This window comes from Scyliorhinus canicula, chromosome 15 (genome assembly GCF_902713615.1).
Source record: "Scyliorhinus canicula chromosome 15, sScyCan1.1, whole genome shotgun sequence".
NCBI lineage: Eukaryota > Metazoa > Chordata > Chondrichthyes > Carcharhiniformes > Scyliorhinidae > Scyliorhinus > Scyliorhinus canicula.
Window position 1 is genome coordinate 1,171,606 of NC_052160.1, and position 16,231 is coordinate 1,187,836.

The following is a 16,231-nucleotide window of genomic DNA, read 5'->3' on the forward strand; positions in this document are numbered from 1 at the left end:
CTCCGGGTGCTCCGGTTTCCTCCCACAGTTCAAAGACGTGCAGGTTAGGTGGATTGGCCATGATTAATTGCCCATAGTGCCCAGAAAGGTTAGGAGGGGTTATTGGATTACGGGGATAGGGTGAAAGTGAGGGTTTCAGTGGGTCGGTGCAGACCCGATGGGCCGAATGGCCTCCTTCTGCACTGTATGTTCTATGTTCTAACACGCCCCTCATTCAGATGAGCAGCACCTCTAAGAGTGGGACGAATGGGACCTCGCCCTTACCCGAACACCGTTTGGGCCAAGCCCATTGGCTGAGGATTCACAGAGATGAACACCTGAGGCCGGAGAACCCATAGGTACTGACAACAACGGGTCAGCCAGCAAGCGAGGGGTCACCCTGATTGGGGAAGGCGCCCTCCTAGAACCAGGACCCTCCACCTGGAGCAGCCCGACGAGGACGAGTGCATGCAGTTGAATTGCATCATCGTCCATGTGATTGGTCACCCACTGGAAATGGAGCTGGACTCGGGGGCTGCGGCCCCAGTGATAGGCTGGCAGACAGTTGAAAAGATCAAGATGGGAATCCAGTGTTTGAACTTAAGGGTCACCAAGGCGAGGTTGGCACCATACACGGGGGACCCCTGGCCATGGTGGGTACAACAATAGTCCCCAGTCGCCGATGGTCAGCAGTCCATCAGACTGCCCCTTGATAACAGTCCGATGCTCTGACCTGAGTCTGCTGGGCTGTGATTGGCTGCAGAGGCCCCGTTTGGACTGGGAGTGAATTTTCAGGATGGGCCCTGGGGATTGTACAAAGTCCCGGGGAAGTACCCGGAAGTTTTCCAGGAGGCCCTGGGTAAGATCAAAGGCCATGGCCAAGAAACACACAGACTCTGAGGCTCCGACAAAGTATTTCAGGGCCTGCCCACCCCCCTACGCATTACTGATAAAGGTGGAGGAAGAACTCAACCGCTTGGAAAGCCAGGAATCATCCAGCCGGTACAATATACAGATTGGGCAGCACCCTTCTTCCTGGTACTGAAACTGCAAAACCGTCTGCCTGTGTGGGGATTACAGGCAAACAGTAAACACGGCCTCTCGTTTGGACAGATATCCGATGTTGCGAATCGAGGACCTCGACACAACGTTGGCTGGAGGACACTCTTTCTCCAAACTCAATATGAGTCACGCGTACCTCCAATCAGAGCTGGACGTGGTTTCCAGATGACTTGTGACCATTAATACCCGCAGAGACTATGAATTGACAAAGTTGCCATTTGGAGGGTCATCAGCTGGTGCTATTTTCCAGAGAGTCACAGAGAACATCCTCCAGGGAATACAGCGAGCGGCGGTTTACTGGGATGAGGTCCTGGTCACCAGAGCCACTGAAAAGGAGCACCTGAGCAACTCAGAGGATATCCTCCACCGGTTTCCCGAGACAGACGTCTGACTTAAGAGACAAAAATGCATTTTTTATGCCAAAGAGGTCACATACTTAAGATATCAGCCTGCGCCCGATAGCGGAGAAGTCAACCAAGCCCCCACATCAGAGAACGTGACCGAATTGCGGACATTCGTGTATTATTACAGGAAATGTATCCCTATCCTGTTGTCCATCCTCGCACTACTGCATGCGGTACTGAAGAAACATCAGGAATGGGCGTAGAGAGCAGCGTAAGGAGAAGCTGCACCAAGGTGAAGGGACGGTCGTCATCGTCAGGGTTGTTGACCCATTACTTCCCCTCAAAGCCCCTTTTGGTCACTTATGAAGCCTCTCCATACGGAATCGGGGCTGTGTTACCCATCGCACGGACAGGGGAGGCGCACTTTTTCTTCAGCTACTGGAGCACGCCACACCTTGCGACTGGAGTGGGAACGGCTGTATTGTTGATGGGCCGGAGGCTGAAATCCCACCTTACCCAAACGTTCCCCAATATTAGCGGGAAAGTAGAAAGGAGACAAGACCTCCAGAGGCGGTACTGAAGGAGACGGACGCAGGATAGATGTGTCCGACCAGGGAACATACTCTGAAACTTTGGAGACGGTGTCTGGTGGACTCCTGGGAGCATGGTGAAACAGACTGGACAAGTATCATACTCAATAAAAACACAAGAATGGATGATGCAGAAGCAGGTAGACCACCTCCGGAGCAGGGAGCCAGCGTCAGGACAATCAGGACAATCCCTATCGGAGGAGCTATCCTCCTGGCCCCCCAGCCCGGCACATGGGGGCCCGGGGACACTACCCTCTGGGGTCCCGACACGGAGATGTATGAAGAAGAAGACATGGAGACTCAGAAATCTGGGTTTTTGGACGATGCCTTCATCAGGGAACAGCCACTGATGGTGACCCCCAGAAGATCGATGTGAAAACAACCTTCCCCAATACAGTACACGCCCCCTGGCCCAGTCCCACAACAGCCAGGGGCACAACGACGGGCAAAGTGGAGAAGATAACCTCCAACAACAGAGGGACTTATGGACCTGGGGGGGGGGGGGGGGGGGGGGGGGGGGGAATGTTATAACCCCCATGAGGATGACCTGACTAATCTCCTCGTGGGGCACATGGAGTACCAACCCCTTCCGGTGAGGGTGGAGAACCCTCAGCAAGCCCATTAATTACCCGAGATAAAAGCTGGCCCAGGAAGGAGCCGGAATCTCGGGATGTTCCCGGCTGGAATATGGACTGTTGCTGACTTGCTGTATTTCCTAACAGTGAGTAGGAAATAAAATACTTTTGACTCATCTTTTGGGGCTCCTCATTCCTCATGGTACACTACAACCTTGAAAATAGTGTAGTTCTGATTGTGTGGGATGAATGCATCTCAGCAGCAAAGCTTTACGACTGTGTCATAGGGATATTCCTCTCAAGGGTCCATTACTTCAAAATCTATTCCAGCAATTTTGCTAATGCCAAGGAATGAACAATAAGGGAGTTTAAATTGTTATTTAAAGGGAGCAATAAGGGAGTTTAAACTGTCAACATTAGTGACTGTTATTTGACAATTGTGACTGATGTAAACTTTGTAACAGCAGATTCTAGTCTTGTGACTTTCGTTAGCAGTGAACTACTGTGTTTATTATTAACCATCATCAAATACTTTACTAATTTGCATCAAAACAGTTGCAGTTTTTCTTTATTAATAAAATGACTGATATTTATAAGATTAACAGATTGCGCGTTACTAACCTCTTCAGTGATTTTGAGCGGCTGAACCGTCTCTTTAGAAGACCCAATCTTTAATTTCACCGTGTTGAGCTTTCGCAGTAAATATGTTTTGTCTTTTCCTTCCTAACAGTGAAAATATCTCTGTAAGGTTAACCAACCAATTTTGTATATTACAAAACACATCACGTTTCAGGAGCAAGTTGAGTCACAACATGTCATGTTTTGCATAAACTAGTCCACCTCCTAAACACCTCCAAGCTTATTCTCTACAGTTCTATTCATTCTTGTGCACATGAAGCATCTTCTTTTCAGACACTGTTAGCATTTCAGTAGTGTTCTTGCTGGGAAAATGGTTGTCTACAACAACTGGTGAGGTTGATACAGGGTGAGGAGTAGTCATTCCCTTGCAGCCTTGAAATAAATATCATTTCATTTTGGTTTCTATGTCCTCATAGAATCATAGAATTTACAGTGCAGAAGGAGGCCATTTGGCCCATTGAGTCTGCAACGGCCCATGGATAGAGCACCCTACTTAAGTCCACGCCTCCACCCTATCCCCCCAAACCCAGCAACCCCACCTAACCTTTTTGGTCACTAAGGGCAATTTATCATGGCCAATCCACCTAACCTGCACACCTTTGGACTGTGGGAGGAAACCGAAGCACCCGGAGGAAACCCACGCACACACGGGGAGAACGTACAGACTCTGCACAGACAGTGACCCAAGGTCGGAATTGAATCTGGGACCCTGGAGCTGTGAGGCAGCAGTGCTAACCACTGTGCCACCGTGCTGCAATTTAAAAAAAATAAATGATGACAATGAGCTCACTTTTGAATATAAACATCTACCCTAGCCATGGGGAAGTGGAAAGTAGACTGCATGTATCAACAACTTCTGGCAAAATTATTGAATTTCCACTTGAATACCTAACTAGTCTTAATTAAAGAAGACTGGATCATGATAGTAATACTGAAATAAAAGCCATTTGACAGTTTCTGAATGAATTGCTGTAGTTATAATTATAACCCCACTTATTGAACATTATTCAGTAATGCTGAAGGACATTTTAATAGTTACAATATTTTTCATCCTTGATATTTGATAGAAGGAGACAGGCAACAAGTAATAGCAGTTAATAATGTGTAAGAACATTTGCTGAGTATCCTTCCATCTAAATACACCAAGTTCTGTGTGGCTCAGAGTAAACTGCCAGCCCTTTGGAACTGGAAGAATGGTCCATTTGGGCCTTTTTGGCTCTTTGAAAAGCTGTTCAATTGATCCCAGAACCCTGCCTTCTCCCATCACCCTGCAAAACCTTCCCCGTCAAGAATTTTCCCCGTTCTCTTTTGAAAATCTTTTTTGAATTTGCTTCCATTGCCTTGCAGGAGCGAGCTCGTGGTCAGAATAACAGCGGTCGGGAAATTAATCTTAATAATAATAATCTTTAGTGTCACAAGTAGGCTGACATTAACACTGCAATGAAGTTACTGTGAAAAGCCCCTAGTCGCCACACTCCGGCGCCTGTTCGGGTACACGGAGGGAGAATTCGGAATGGCCAAATTACCTAACAGCACATCTTTCGGGACTTGTGGGAGGAAACTGGAGCACCTGGAGGAAACCCACGGGGAAAACGTGCAGACTCCGCACAGACAGCGACCCAAGCCGGGAATCGAACCTGGGATCCTGGCGCTGTGAAGCAACAGTGCTAACCACTGTGCTATTGTACCACAATAGGGGCTGTTTAGCTCACAGGGCTAATCGCTGGCTTTGAAAGCAGACCAAGGCAAGCCAGCAGCACGGTTCGATTCCCGTAACAGCCTCCCCGGACAGGTGCCGGAATGTGGCGACTAAGGGCTTTTCACAGTAACTTCATTTGAAGCCTACTCGTGACAATAAGCGATTTTCATTTCATTTCATTTCATTTCTTCTTGCTTTTGAATCTTTCTTTCATTTGCCCAAATCTGTGTCCTCTGATTATTGACTCTTTGACTACTAGAAACAGATTATCCTTATTCATTCATTTTTTTAAACTTTGTGATTTTGAATATGTCCATCTTATCCCCTTTAGCCTTCTTTGCTCCAAGGGAAAGTATCCTACGATGCTGTGTGGCAACATAATGGGGCTTTGACCAGCTAGATAGAGCTCTAAACAGATTAGAAACTAAAATTGTATTTAGATCACAACAGGTATATTGCCAAAGTGATTCTTCCACATTAGCAGTTTGTTACTGTGACACTAATCTACATTTTTGGTGTTATTTTAAAGTGAAAAAAGGCTTTCTCTGAGCCTTTCATTATACTCAGTTGAGGATTCTAATGACTAAAAATTACAAATAAATTGTTTTTTTATTGATGAAATAAGCAACAGCCAATTTTTTGAATCAGAAAGGATCCTAACAACCCAGTCACTCTTTATGTAAGAATGAAAGAACATATAAACTAGGAATTGGAGGAAGCCATTTAGCTCCTTGAGTCTGTTTCTTCATTCAAGATCATGGCTCACCTTTTAACTTAATGTCCCTTTCCTGCACTATCTCTGTGCCCCTGATATACCCAAAATAAACAGGGAGGCAAATGTAGTAAAAACTTGAAGAGCTTGGTGTGTTTCGTCAGCAAATAATTAAGTCACAGAGACCAGGACGGCCACAGATGATTTCTAGCCTGTACTGAATTAATTTAGGGGGCATGACAATAAAAATGTTATAATTGACCCAAGTCCCTGTGTTGGGTGAAGGGGTATCTGCCAGGGTGTTCACTCCTACTCAATTTGATAAGCCGTGCTGGAAATCTACATGTGTGAATGCTGGGTGAGGCTTGACTGGGATGGCTCTTGCTACTGTATCAAATAGTCCATTGAGATTCATTGTTCAGACTTACACTTGGCCAAGGTACAGGAGGCAAATTACCACCATCATAGAAGCCTTATCCAAACAGGGACTCGATGGCTTCAGAAGAGAGTGGCGATAGCTTTATAATTTCTGAATATTGCTTTTGAAACTAAAATAGAAAATTTACAATGTTCCCTCTGTGGATGAGTCCAGGACCAGAGGGTTTAATCTAGGAGTAAGGGGTCATAGAAACATAGAATCATAGAATTTACAGTGCAGAAGGAGACCATTCGGCCCATCGGGTCTGCACCGGCCCTTGGAAGGAGCACCCTACCTAAGTCCATACCTCCACCCCATCCCTACACCACTCTATCCCCCTAACCCCACCTAAACTTTTTTTGGACACGAAAGGGAAATTAGCAAACAAATCCACCTAATGTGCACATATCTGGACTGTGGGAGGAAACCGGAGCACCCGGAGGAAACCCACGCAGACACGGGGAGAACGTGCAGACTCCACACAGACAGTGACCCAAGGTAGGAATTGAACCTGGGACCCTGGCGCTGTGAAGCAACTGTGCTAACCACTATACTACCATGGTAAAAGGTCACCCATTAAAGACAGAGATGACGAGGAATTTCATTTCAGAGGGTAGCGAGCCTATGGAATTCTTTACCACAGAGAGCTGTAGAGGCTGGGTCGTTCAGAATGTTCCAGGCTGAGATAGAGAGAATTTTAATCAGGGAGGGAAACCGGGGTTATGGGGATAAGGCGGGAGAGTGCAGTTGAAGATTATCACGCCTGGGGCCGGCGGCAAAAGCACTCCCGCCGTGTCCCGAATTCTCCGCCCCCCGAGATTCGGCGGCGGCGGGAATCGCCCCGCGCCGGTCGGCGGGCTCCCCGCGGCAATTCTCCGGCCCACGAATTCCCACTGCTGACTAGCCGCTCCCGCCAGCGTGGATTAAACCACCTACCTTACCGGTGGGAGCAGGCGGTGCGGGTGGGCGCCGGGGTCCTGGGGGGGGGGGCGCGGGGCGATCTGCCCCTGGGGGTGCCCCCACGGTGGCCTGGCCCACGATCGGGGCCCATCGATCGGCGGGCGGGCCTGTGCCGTGGGGGCACTGTTTTTCTTCCGCCTTCACCATGGTCTTCACCATGGCGGAGGTGGAAGAGACCCCCTCCCCTGCGCATGCACCGGTATGACGTCAGCAGTCGCTGACGCTCCGGCGCATGCGCGGACTTACGCCGGCCGGCGAAGTCCTTTCGGCCGGCCCTGGCTGGCATGGCGCCAAAGGCCGTTCACGCCAGCTGACAGAGTGGGAATGACTCCGGCGCGGGCTTAGCCCCTCAATGTGAGGGCTTGGCCCCTAATGGTGTGGAGAATTCCTCACCTTTTGGGGCGGCCCGACGTTGCAGTGGTTCACACCACTCCAACACGCCGGGACCCCCCGCCCAACGGGTAAGGGAGATTCCCGGCCCAGATCAGTCAAGATCCAGGGTGGAGCAGACTCGATGGACCGATTGGTCTACTTCTGCTCCTACATCTTATCTCGCAAATTTACTTCAGTAAAACTGTTTCACAATTCAGGCTACACACTAAATACACACAAACCTGAACGGAAATGAAAATAGTGAAAATGCTGATTAAAAATTGCTAAGTAAGCTACAAATTGAGAGAATGAAATTGAGCACATTTCAAACTTACATTACTGATGTGCTCCTGCAAGAGTTTTGTCATCATTTTCTGCCCATCAATAATTTGAAAATACAGGTAGATGATAGCACTTGAGAAAGAGAGAAAATGTCGTTATTAGCAACAGCATTTGAGTTTAATAGCTTTATGAGACACATGTTTAGTATCTACGAATAATCAATGAAAATTACAAAAATATAATTGCCATGAATTTGCAATGTTCTCTATGATCACTGATTGACAAGATCCCAATGGGGCTCTCTGAACATTAAAATTCAGATCCAGCAGTAAACTAGTTCTGAGCACGTGCTGCTAACACAGGTCCTACGTCACTGGTCGGAGTGCAAACAACTCAGATCTGTCAGGTCTGAGGTATAATGACACCCAGAATAACTTGTTAACAAAGACCTAAAAATATAATAATGAATAATTTCAGATTGCTGAGATCATGGATGTGATTTTGAATGTGTTAATACTTAAAAGAGGAGCTGGTCAATATCCCTTTTATGATTTGACAACAGCAACCTCACCAATTCCAGATTCCATCTGCAGCAAGTCAAGAAAGCAACTATTTTTTCCTTGATCTAAGAATTGGAAATATGCAAACAGAATATTTCCTCTGGCGCTGGTTTTTCACCTCCAAAGATCTTTTCAAGCTCCACAAACACACTCCGTTCTCGCCATCCATGGCCCTCCAAAATGACATTGCTCTCCGGCTTTACAAGAATCTCTCCCGCCTTGAATTTGTTGAGGCCACTTTCCTCCTTTCCTGCACTGCCAAGCTCATATAAAAATAATCAATTATAGCCCTTGTGACAGTGGGTATATTATTTTATCTTTGCCACCTCCAGGTGGCAATGGTCCACCAGTAGCTGGTAGCTGGGTCTCCCAGTCCCGCCACTGACAATGCAATTTCCTGCAAGATTCCAGCAGCTGAAAAGAGGCAGAAAATGCTGCTCTGCGTAATCATTTAGCTACTCTACCATTTCTCTATTCCCCATTATAGATCCTCCTGACTCTGCCTGCAATGGCCCCACATAAACGCTGCAGTTTTACAAACCGACAGAAGGTTTTGCAGTCATTTATATGTTTTTTACTGGATTATATTCAGATTCTGTTCTACTTTTCTTTCTCAGTTTCTTGACCTTTCTTTGCTGTATTCTAAAATATCCCAATCCTCAGGTTTCTGACTATTTCTGGCAACATTATAAACTTTTCTTTTCATCTTATACAATCCTTAACTTCCTTTGTCAGCCCCGATGGACTGGTTTTTGGGGTTGTTTGCACCCCGAAGGAAGGTATCGGTGCTGTGAGGTATGGTAATGGTCCTTTGAACGCTATCCATTGCCTATGCACAGTCAAACCTTTTCATGTATTTTTCCCTGTCCACTCAGCCAATTTGTCCCTCACGTCTCCATAATTTCCTTCATTCAACTTTAACTCCCTGGCTTCACATTGAACTTCCTCGTCTTCAAACTTAATGTCAAATTCTATATTATTGTGGTCTCTCATCCCTAAAGGTTCTTTTATAACAAGAATATTAATTAACCCTTTTTCATTGCATAATACTAGATCTAGAATTTGGGGCAGCAGGGTAGCATGGTGGTTAGCATAAATGCTTCACAGCTCCAGGGTCCCAGGTTCGATTCCCGGCTGGGTCACTGTCTGTGTGGAGTCTGCACGTCCTCCCCCTGTGTGCGTGGGTTTCCTCCGGGTGCTCCGGTTTCCTCCCACAGTCCAAAGATGTGCGGGTTAGGTGGATTGGCCATGCTAAATTGCCCGTAGTGTCCTAATAAAAAGTAAGGTTAGTGGGGGGGGGTGTTGTTGGGTTACGGGTATAGTGTGGATACGTGGGTTTGAGTGGGGTGATCATGGCTCGGCACAACATTGAGGGCCGAAGGGCCTGTTCTGTGCTGTACTGTTCTACGTTCTATGTTCTAATAGCCTGTTTCCTAATTGGTCCTCAACAAACTGCTCTAGAAACCCACCCCTGACATTAGTCAGCACGGATTTGTGAGGGGTAGGTCTTGCCTTACAAGTCTTATTGACTTCTTTGAGGAGGTGACCAAGCATGTGGATGAAGGTAAAGCAGTGGATGTAGTGTACATGGATTTTAGTAAGGCATTTCATAAGGTTCCCCATGGTAGGTTTGTGCAGAAAGTAAGGAGGTATGGGATAGTGGGAAATTTGGCCAGTTGGATAACAAACTGGCTAACCGATAGAAGACAGAGAGTGGTGGTGGATGGCAAATATTCAGCCTGGAGCCCAGTTATCAGTGGCGTACCGCAGGGATCAGTTCTGAGTCCTCTGCTGTTTGTGATTTTCATTAATGATTTAGATGAGGCACTTGAAGCGTGGGTCAGTAAATTTGCAGATGATACGAAGATTGGTGGAGTTGTGGATAGTGAGGAGGGCTGTTGTCGGCTTCAAAGAGACATAGATAGGATGCAGAGCTGGGCTGAGAAGTGGCAGATGGAGTTTAACCCTGACAAGTGTGAGGTTGTCCATTTTGGAAGGACAAATATGAATGCGGAATACAGGGTTAACGGTAGGGTTCTTGGCAATGTAGAGGAGCAGATAGATCTTGGGGTCTATGTTCATAGATCTTTGAAAGTTGCCACTCAAGTGGATAGAGCTGTGAAGAACGCCTATGGTGTGCTAGCGTTCATTAGCAGAGGGATTGAATTTAAGAGCCGTGAGGTGATGATGCAGCTGTACAAAACCTTGGTCAGGCCACATTTGGAGTACTGTGTGCAGTTCTGGTCACCTCATTTTAGGAAGGATGTGGAAGCTTTGGAAAAGGAGCAAAGGAGATTTACCAGGATGTTGCCTGGAATGGAGAGTAGGTCATACGAGGAAAGGTTGAGGGTGCTAGGCCTTTTCTCATTAGAACGGAGAAGGATGAGGGGCGACTTGATAGAGGTTTATAAGATGATCAGGGGAATAGATAGAGTAGACAGTCAGAGACTTTTTCCCTGGGTGGAACAAACCATTACAAGGGGACATAAATTTAAGGTAAATGGTGGAAGATATAGGGGGGATGTCAGAGGTAGGTTCTTTACCCAGAGAGTAGTGGAGGCATGGAATGCACTGCCTGTGGAAGTAGTTGAGTCGGACACGTTAGGGACCTTCAAGCGGCTATTGGATAGGTACATGGATTATGATAGAATAATGGAGTGTAGATTAATTTGTTCTTAAGGACAGCATGGTAGCATTGTGGATAGCACAATTGCTTCAAAGCTCCAGGGTCCCAGGTTCGATTCCCGGTTTGGGTCACTTTCTGTGTGGAGTCTGCACATCCTCCCCGTGTGTGCGTGGGTTTCCTCCGGGTGCTCCGGTTTCCTCCCACAGTCCAAAGATGTGCAGGTTGGGTGGATTGGCCATGGTAAATTGCCCTTATTGTCCAAAATTCTATGATCTATGATCAACCTAGGACAAAAGTTCGGCACAACATCGTAGGCCGAAGGGCCTGTTCTGTGCTGTATTTCTATACTCCAGAAACTTGTCTTCTTCAGCAATAGTGCTCACTTGGTTTAACCAGTCTATGTATAGATTGAAGTTACCCGTGATTGCTGTATTGCCCTTGCTACCAGCTTCTCTCATCTCCTGATTAATACCATCCCCACATTATCATTACTGTTATGTGGTCTATAAACAATTCCAACCAAGGTCTGCTGTTTATTAGCTCCATCCAAGCAGATTCCACCCATTGTTCTGATCTGAGATCCTCGCTCACTACTACACTGATCCCATCCCTTGTCATCAGCTCAGTTCCTTCCCTTCCTAAACATCGAACATCCTTGAATATTCAGTTCCCAGACTTGGTCACCTTGCAGCCATGTTTGCGAGATGACAATTCAAACATAGCCATTTACCTCTGTTTGTGATCTTAGATCATCTATCTTGTTGTGAATGCTGCACACATTCAGATAGAGGGACAGTAACTTTGTCTTTTTGACATAATTCCGCATTCTACACACACTCGATGCTTTACTTTGTTTCTCCTGCTTTCCATTCTCATTACTATTTCCTATCACCAACTTTATTTCCTTCAAGTTTGGGCCCCCCTCAGATCACCACCCCCCTGATGAGTTAGTTGAAACCCAACCCAACAGCACTTGTAAAATCTCCCTGCGGGAATATCAGACAGACAAAACAGGTAAGAACAAATTATTTACTAGACATTTTAAAGTATCATTGAATTGCATATTAACAGATCTGTGTATCTTTTTGGACAAATATGAAATGTGCATTACACGAACAAAGGTGATTTTTGAATAATTCTATTGACACAAAATTGCAATAGGATAGCAGGTGGCAATTTGACCAGATATTTTGATATTTGTTATTAAGATCAAATTAATCTTTTTAAAGCTGGAGGAAATTTCCATGTGAATAAAGCAGTTCATTTGCTGCTGAATTAAATGCTAGGATACATAACCAGAATACTCACAACACAATAATCGTTAGGAGGAAGTAGAATAGTGGGTTTTTTATCAGGTTCTTATAGGCCCAGACAAGCCAGAACATCTGAGCAAATCTTCCTTGTATTATGTGAATAAAATGAGAAATGGAATTATAGGGCACGCTCAACCCTCGAAAAGGACCACAATGTTTGGAAGGCTTCCATCTGAGGAAAACAATTTTAATATACATAAAAAATTAGAAATATTACAAATATACAAGCTATAGTTTGAAAAAGAATTGAGAAGGAAGAGAATGTGTGAGAGTTTCTGCTTTGGACATATCAGCAATTATAGTGCACAATGTGCCTGTTTTGTTTGGGGGGGGGGGGGGGGGGCGGTTTAACAGCCAGGGGTACATTTCATCCGGTCCCAGTGACCTAATATTTCCTCTTTCCTGATGTTCATTACTTCACACTGCTGCTCCTTAAACACATTATCTGCATTTTAATCTTATTTTGTGGAGATAGACACTAAGTGTACATTGAGAACCATACTCCATCTCCACAGATCACCTTTTTGGGTCTCTTATAAACATTATGCTTCCCTTGGTCATCAACTGCATTTGTTTCTCCTTGATAAAGCTTGTCTATTCTTCATGTCCTCTCTCTAGGAGCTGGTTTAGCACAGGGCTAAATAGCTGGCTTTGAAAGCAGACCAAGGCAGGCCAGCAGTAGCACGGTTCAATTCCCGTACCGGCCTCCCCAAACAGGCGCTGGAATGTGGCGACTAGGGGCTTTTCACAGTAACTTCATTTGAAACCTACTTGTGACAATAAGCAACTTTTATTTCATTTCTGCTTTCCTCATTTCCCTTACGATTTCATCCTGCACTTTCTAAACTTCCCTCCAAAAGGGAGAGATAGAAAGCAGGAAGCTACAGGCCCATTAGCCTAGCATCTGTCACAGGGAAAATATTAGAAGCTAATATTAAAGATACAATAGCAGGGCACTTAGAAAAATTCAAGGTAATCAGGCAGAGTCAACATGGTTTTGTGAAAGGAAAATAATGTTTAACCAATTTAATGGACTTCTTTGAAGGAGTCACATGAGCAGTGGATAAAGGGGAACTGGTGGATGTACTGTACTTAGATTTCTAGAAGGCAGTTGATATGGTGTCACAGCAAAGGTCATTACAGAAAATAAACTCTCACAGCATAGAGGTAGCGCATTGGCATGGATAGAAGATTGGCTGCCGAACAGAAAGCTGAGAGCAGGCAAAATGGGTCTTTATTGGATTGGATTGGATTGGATTTGTTTATTGTCACGTGTACCGAGGTACAGTGAAAAGTATTTTTCTGCAAGCAGCTCAACAGATCATTCAGTACATGGAAGAAAAGGGAATTAAACAGAATTCAAGAAAATACATGAGAATACATAATAGGGCAACACAAGATATACAATGTAACTACATAAGCATTGGCATCGGATGAAGCAGACAGGGTGTAGTGTTAATGAGGACAGTCCATAAAAGGGTCATTTAGGAGTCTGGTGACAGTGGGGAAGAAGCTGTTTTTGAGTCTGTTCGTCCGTGTTCTCAGACTTCTGAATCTCCTGCCCGATGGAAGAAGTTGGAAAAGTGAGTAAGCCGGGTGGGAGGGATCCTTGATTATGCTGCCTGCTTTCCCCCGGCAGCGGGAGGTGTAGATGGAATCAATGGATGGGAGGCAGGTTCGTGTGATGGACTGGGCGGTATTCACGACTCTCTGAAGTTCCTTGCGGTCCTGGGCCGAGCAGTTGCCATACCAGGCTGTGATGCAGCCCGAGAGGATGCTCTCTATAGTGCATCTGTAAAAGTTGGTAAGGGTTAATGTGGACATGCCAAATTTCCTTAGTTTCCTGAGGAAGTAAAGGCGCTGTTGTGCTTTCTTGGTGATAGCGTCGACATGAGTGGACCAGGATAGATTTTTGGTGATGTGCACCCCTAGGAATTTGAAACTGCTCACCATCTCTACCTAATGAGTGATTTGTGAGCGGGATCCGTGCTGGGACTTCAACGTTATATGATTTATGTAAATAACTTGGACGAAGAGATTGAAGGGATGGTTCAGAAAGTTGCTGATGACACAAAGATCGGCAGGAAAGTAAATTGTGAGGAGAACATAAGGAGGCTACAATGGGACAGAAAGGGTTTAGTGAGTGGGAAAAGGGACAGAAAGGGTTTAGTGAGTGGGAAAAGGGACAGAAAGGGTTTAGTGAGTGGGAAAAGGGACAGAAAGGGTTTAGTGAGTGGGAAAAGGGACAGAAAGGGTTTAGTGAGTGGGAAAAGGGACAGAAAGGGTTTAGTGAGTGGGAAAAGGGACAGAAAGGGTTTAGTGAGTGGGAAAAGTTTCAAAAAGGGTTTAGTGAGTGGGAAAAGGTCCAAAAAAAAGAGTATAATGTGGGAAAATGTGAAATGGTCTATTTTGGCAGAAAGAATAAAAAGCAGTTTATTACAGTCATAAATTCAGAAAGGTCGACAGCTCAGAAAAGATCCTATGGCCCATCGAGTCTGTGCAGGTCAAAAACAGCCAGCTAACTATTCAAACCCCATTCTCAACACTTGGCCGTGTCTGCCCTGGGATCGCACGTGAACATCTAAATACTTCTTAAACGTTATGAGGGTCTCTGCCTCCACCCCCCTTTCAGGCAGCGAGTTCCAGGCTCCCACTACCCTCTGGGTGAAAAGGTTCCCCCTCACATCCCCTCTAACCCTCCTGCCCCTCACCTTAAATCTCTGGCCCCTGGTCATTGATCCCTCCACTGAGGGGATAGGTTTCTTCCTGTCTACTCTATCTATGCCCCTCAATTTTATACATCTCAATCAGATCGCCCCCTCAGGGTGGGATTCTCCGTCCTGCGAGACCGGAATCGGAAATCACGATCTGGTGGGGAATCGGGCGTTAGCCGAAAATCAATGTTGGTGCCTGTTGCCCAATGGAGCGGCATTCTCCGGTGCCTCGATGATGGCCCCACACAGACGGGGCATCGAAAACGTACAGTGACATGTGTTAACATTAATGGGCCTGACGCAGTAGTCTCCCGCCTCCCGCGATGCTCCAGCCCCCAGGTGGAGGTGACACTGCCGCGGTTCACTGTGCATCAGCAACTGTGAGGTGCTCAGCAGATTGTGTCCCTGAATCCCGCCCACTACATTCCCCCACCGAGGTGTGTGTCTCTGCGTTGCTGGAGGGTGAGGCTGGCAGCTGTGATTCAATGATAGTGGCATCCTCGGAGCTCTCTCCTGACGTGTTCTCATGGGAGGCGGGGCCCACCCTGGATGGGCCGGCAGCGTCAGAAAAAGATCCTGGGGGGGAATGGACATGTGGTCAGTGAGAGGGATCTAGGGGCTGGTTTAGCTCACTGGGCTAAATCACTAGCTTTGAAAGCAGACTAAGGCAGGCCAGCAGTACGGTTCGATTCCCGTAACAGCCTCCCCAGACAGGCGCCGGAATGTGGCGACTAGGGGCTTTTCACAGTAACTTCATTTGAAGCCTACTTGTGACAACAAGCAAATTTCATTTCATTTTCATTTCATTTCATTTCATTCATCATTATGTCTGACATGTACAGCACGTGTGAAAGGTCATCAGGGTTGTGGGCGATGGATAATCGCCTGTGTGTCACAGTCAATCTTGACCTCAGTGACTGCTCTGTCCTCGGCCAGGCACCGTTCCATGTAGGGGGTGAAGTGTCTGATGTCCTGTTCCCCCCCCCCCCCCAAGATGCATGAACTTGCGGCTCACGATGCCCTCTCTCTGTCCCCGCGGAGAGTTTGTCCCATAACAGACATGGACACCGCTGCTGAATATGGGTGGGGTGCGCAGGTGGGTGCCAGAATGTGCTGGGTCACAGGTACGGTATTGTGCTTTGGGTGGGGGAGTGCGGTGCCAATGCAGGGTCCGGCTCCTGCGCCACCACATGATCGCTGTGGTCTGAGATCACTCCTTCAATCTCCTGAATCAGCAACCCCTCCACCTCCAAACGCTCCACCCGTTCCATCAAACTCTTCAGGGGAGCCACAGCTCCTTCGATGGCCTTCGAGCAATCCTCCCGCATTTCCATCCTCTGATTGCGGAATTCCTCCTCAATAAAAGCCATCAACTGCTCCACCTGT

The 16,231-nt window shown here is 46.6% G+C and overlaps 1 protein-coding gene across 3 annotated transcripts in view; it reads right to left on the reverse strand.

Moving 5' to 3' along the window:
* Positions 1-16,231, reverse strand: part of LOC119978784 (transmembrane channel-like protein 5) — a 252,670-nt gene that overhangs the window by 36,620 nt on the left and 199,819 nt on the right. For all 3 annotated transcript variants that reach the window (XM_038820662.1, XM_038820663.1, XM_038820661.1), the window contains 3 exons: positions 12,127-12,303; positions 7,686-7,764; positions 3,172-3,273 (listed from right to left, as the gene is read on the reverse strand). In XM_038820662.1, coding sequence (XP_038676590.1) covers positions 3,172-3,273; positions 7,686-7,764; positions 12,127-12,303 — 358 coding nt within the window. The remainder of the gene's footprint in view (positions 1-3,171; positions 3,274-7,685; positions 7,765-12,126; positions 12,304-16,231) is intronic.